We start from the raw sequence: 3246 nt of genomic DNA, 5'->3' as shown, positions 1-3246 counted from the left end.
TTTTGCCTGCAGCGTCCGCCAGAGTACTACATAAATATGTAGTTAGTACATTAAGGCTCATTTCATCTTCCTTCTATCTTAGTTGTTAAGAAAACGCTCAAGTCACTCTCTGCTTAGCGATTAGTAGACAAAAATGAAAGTGAACCAGCGCAGCAAAGTAAAAATTGCGATCCCCGTTTGCACGCTTTGGGGCGGCAGCTAAATTAAAAAATAATAAATCCCAATTTGCGCGGTTAAAGCACCATTTATACTAATCAAAAATTTTTAGGTTTATCCACAAAGAAATATATTGAGGCCAAAAACACAATTGTGATATTTACAAAAACAAAAAAAGAACAAATTTAGAAGCAAGAAATTATTAATCAAAAGTAGCTAAATTCAACAAAGCGAACAACAATAAAAGTAAATAAATGTACATATATAAGTATCTAACAAGTCTACATTTTTATAAATTTTGCACAAATTCAAGTGAACACGAAAAAAGCGCATTTCCAGCAAACCAAAAGAATATCAATATCAACCAATTGCCCAATAAACGGCAAGCAACCAAACCAACGCCATTAATTTTTTCAACTCGGCAGCGAAAACCGAGAATTCATTAAAAAATAAATAAAAAATAAAAAAATGTGCACGAAAACATCGAAAACGCCGCTACTCTTAATTGGCGGCGTCTGCTTCGTCATTGTGCTGGTCGGCATTACTGGCGTAACGCTGATCAATAATCTCAATTTGTCCAACATCATCAAGCTGAACGAGAAAGTCGCCAGCGACAGCATGAGCGCACACGACACCGAACTGCACGATATTAATTACGCCAATAATCATCCGAAAAATATATACAAATTCGATGAATTTTCAGCGCCATACGCATTGGCTGTAGCCAGCTACAGCTACACCCAACACACCGCCTCATCGGCGGCAGCAGCACACGCGCTGCCACCTTCCATACAACACGCCAGCCCAGCGCTGACAGGTGGTGGTGGGCCGGCGGCCATTGCTGGACCAGCCGTTGCATTTGTGGATGCCGAGGCGAATAGCGGCAATGCGGCGGCAGATAAGATTATAGAAGTGCTACCACAAGCGAATGAACGGCAGCAAGGACTTGACGACAGCACTTCTCAGAATTGGCTGAAAGAGAATGGGAAATTGCACAGCAGAGGGCTGCCGATTGCCACTAGCGCAAAAACAAATACCATTATAACTACAGAGACTGCTACAGCGGCAGATGCATCAACGACATTGGTCAATAATCCACATGGAAACACTATGCAATCCAATGCGTCAGTAACTTTAAGTGCTTCCGCTCCGCCTACGTCGGCACCGAGCAACGTGAGCACCACATTTCGCAATGCAACGAGTGTAAATACTAATAATGCAAACGCCACATCCGCATCAGTGCCAGTTTCATCAGCCGCTGTTGACATAGACGCTAAATTGATGTTGCCATTGATACTCAACGGTAGTGCCAGGGTATCGGTGGGCAGCGGTGGCGAAAATGGGAATGAAGAGCACAGCATTGAAGTTGATACAGCATGGGGTTTTCCAAGTGATAATCGAATGAAATCCTCTGACACGCATACATCGAAGGGTGGCACTGCCATGCAGCCAGGGCGCCTTTTAGTACCCAGCGGAGAGGAAGGTGTCGATAAGGAGAAACGTGATCGCGTTGTAAAGGTAAAGATAAATTGTTTTTGTTTATGTGTTAAGATTGAAATCGATTTTTAAACGTAAGTTTGCTACAAATGAACTCCAATAATTTCCCAGCCAGAAAAATCATCGTAAACAAGCTCGTAACTGGATATTTTCTCAAAGAAAAACCGGATACAAAGTCGTTTATGATAGCGGTTTACGATACGTTTTCGAGTACTTTTTCGCTTGAAATTGTGGAGCGCCTACGAACAGCCGTAAACGAATCGAAAAAGCATTCGTATGCGCATATTATCTATTATAAAATATTGTGGTTCAAGAAAAATTTCCAACAAAGTGAAAACTTTTGTGCTGCAAAATTACTACAAGCCTCTTTCTGTTACATGTTTTTGTATTGTCGTTTACGAGCCTTTCTCTAACCTTTTGCCGATCGAGAATACTCGTAAAATATAATGTTCGTAAAATGTTTTGTTGCTTCTTTACTAATACTTCTATGTACTATGTAACGCAAAAATGCTCTTAACAGGCCTATTCTGCACAGGTAAAAAAAATTCTTACCGGTGAATAAAGTTTCTGTAAATTTTCAAAAACTCTTCGCATGCTGTACACACTTTTAATCGGAAAATTTGTTTAACATTTTATTAGCTGGTAACAAAATAATGCCATGTGAAAGATGCAATGTTAGAATTTCGAAAAAGCTAAAAAGCTACATAGCTGAATTGCTGAATATATTGACAACGTTAAGGTATGTTCGGACAGGCCGCTAATCGAGCAACAAAGCAAGCTTTCGCGATTAAGGCGCTAATTGAGCTGCACTTTCCATACAAAATTTAAATTCTTAATTGCTCGATTAATGCTTAATTGAGTGATAATTAAAGGAATTTTTTCCTGCAACCCTGCTATGTTTATTGAACAAATAGCAATTAGCTGTTTGTTTTTGGTCCTCTTTTACAGCCAATATTCCATCAGGGATGGCATTGCGGGAAAACGTCACCTAAGAGTAGATAAATTTATGTACCTAAAAATTAAAAATAAATGTTTTTTTTTTTATATTTACATAATAACGAAAATAAGAGGGTAACCTTCCCCTTTCAATACCATATAAAGTTGGCTATGAAAAGAATATCTTCGAGCTGTTCGAAAATGTGAATCACTTCCCTCCATCTTCCATCTTCTTCCATCTGGCGTTTTAGAAATAAATATTGCCTATCTGACAAAAATCATATACAAAATTTCAGCGGACGGTTAATTTCTTCATGATTCAAGGATCGCGTCTAAGCCATTGGTATGGGACCACCTCTTACCAACTTACCTTTCAAAAAAGAATTATAGAAATCGGTTAACGTTGTCCAAAGTTATGTGGTAACATATATAAAAAATATATATATATATATATTCCGACGAATTGATAGCCTACTCCTTTCTTTGAAGTCGGTTAAAAATATTGCATGCACTTAAAATTGAAATTGAAATTACTCGACTTCGGTACCACTTATCCCTTCCAACTTTTGCAGTTGCATTCTTTTTTTTATATCTGTATTACATGTACTTAAGCGGACTTTTTATAAAAGTTTTTAGAATAGATTGGTTCCTGGCCCA

At 38.4% G+C, this 3246-nt stretch overlaps 1 protein-coding gene across 1 annotated transcript; it reads left to right on the top strand.

The window, feature by feature from the left end:
- Positions 1-276: 276 nt before the first annotated feature.
- On the top strand, positions 277-1674 carry LOC108377805 (uncharacterized; the record flags this gene model as incomplete). Its single annotated transcript, XM_017634100.1, has 1 exon — positions 277-1674. A coding segment is annotated over exon 1 (1050 nt), but the record flags the coding sequence as incomplete, so codon positions are not given.
- Positions 1675-3246: the final 1572 nt, after the last annotated feature.

Source organism: Rhagoletis zephyria, unplaced genomic scaffold, assembly GCF_001687245.7.
Source record: "Rhagoletis zephyria isolate East Lansing unplaced genomic scaffold, Rhagoletis_zephyria_1.1 Rzeph_scaffold_12724, whole genome shotgun sequence".
NCBI lineage: Eukaryota > Metazoa > Arthropoda > Insecta > Diptera > Tephritidae > Rhagoletis > Rhagoletis zephyria.
Note: the sequence above shows the minus strand (reverse complement) of the source record. Positions and strands in the feature narration are given on the sequence as shown.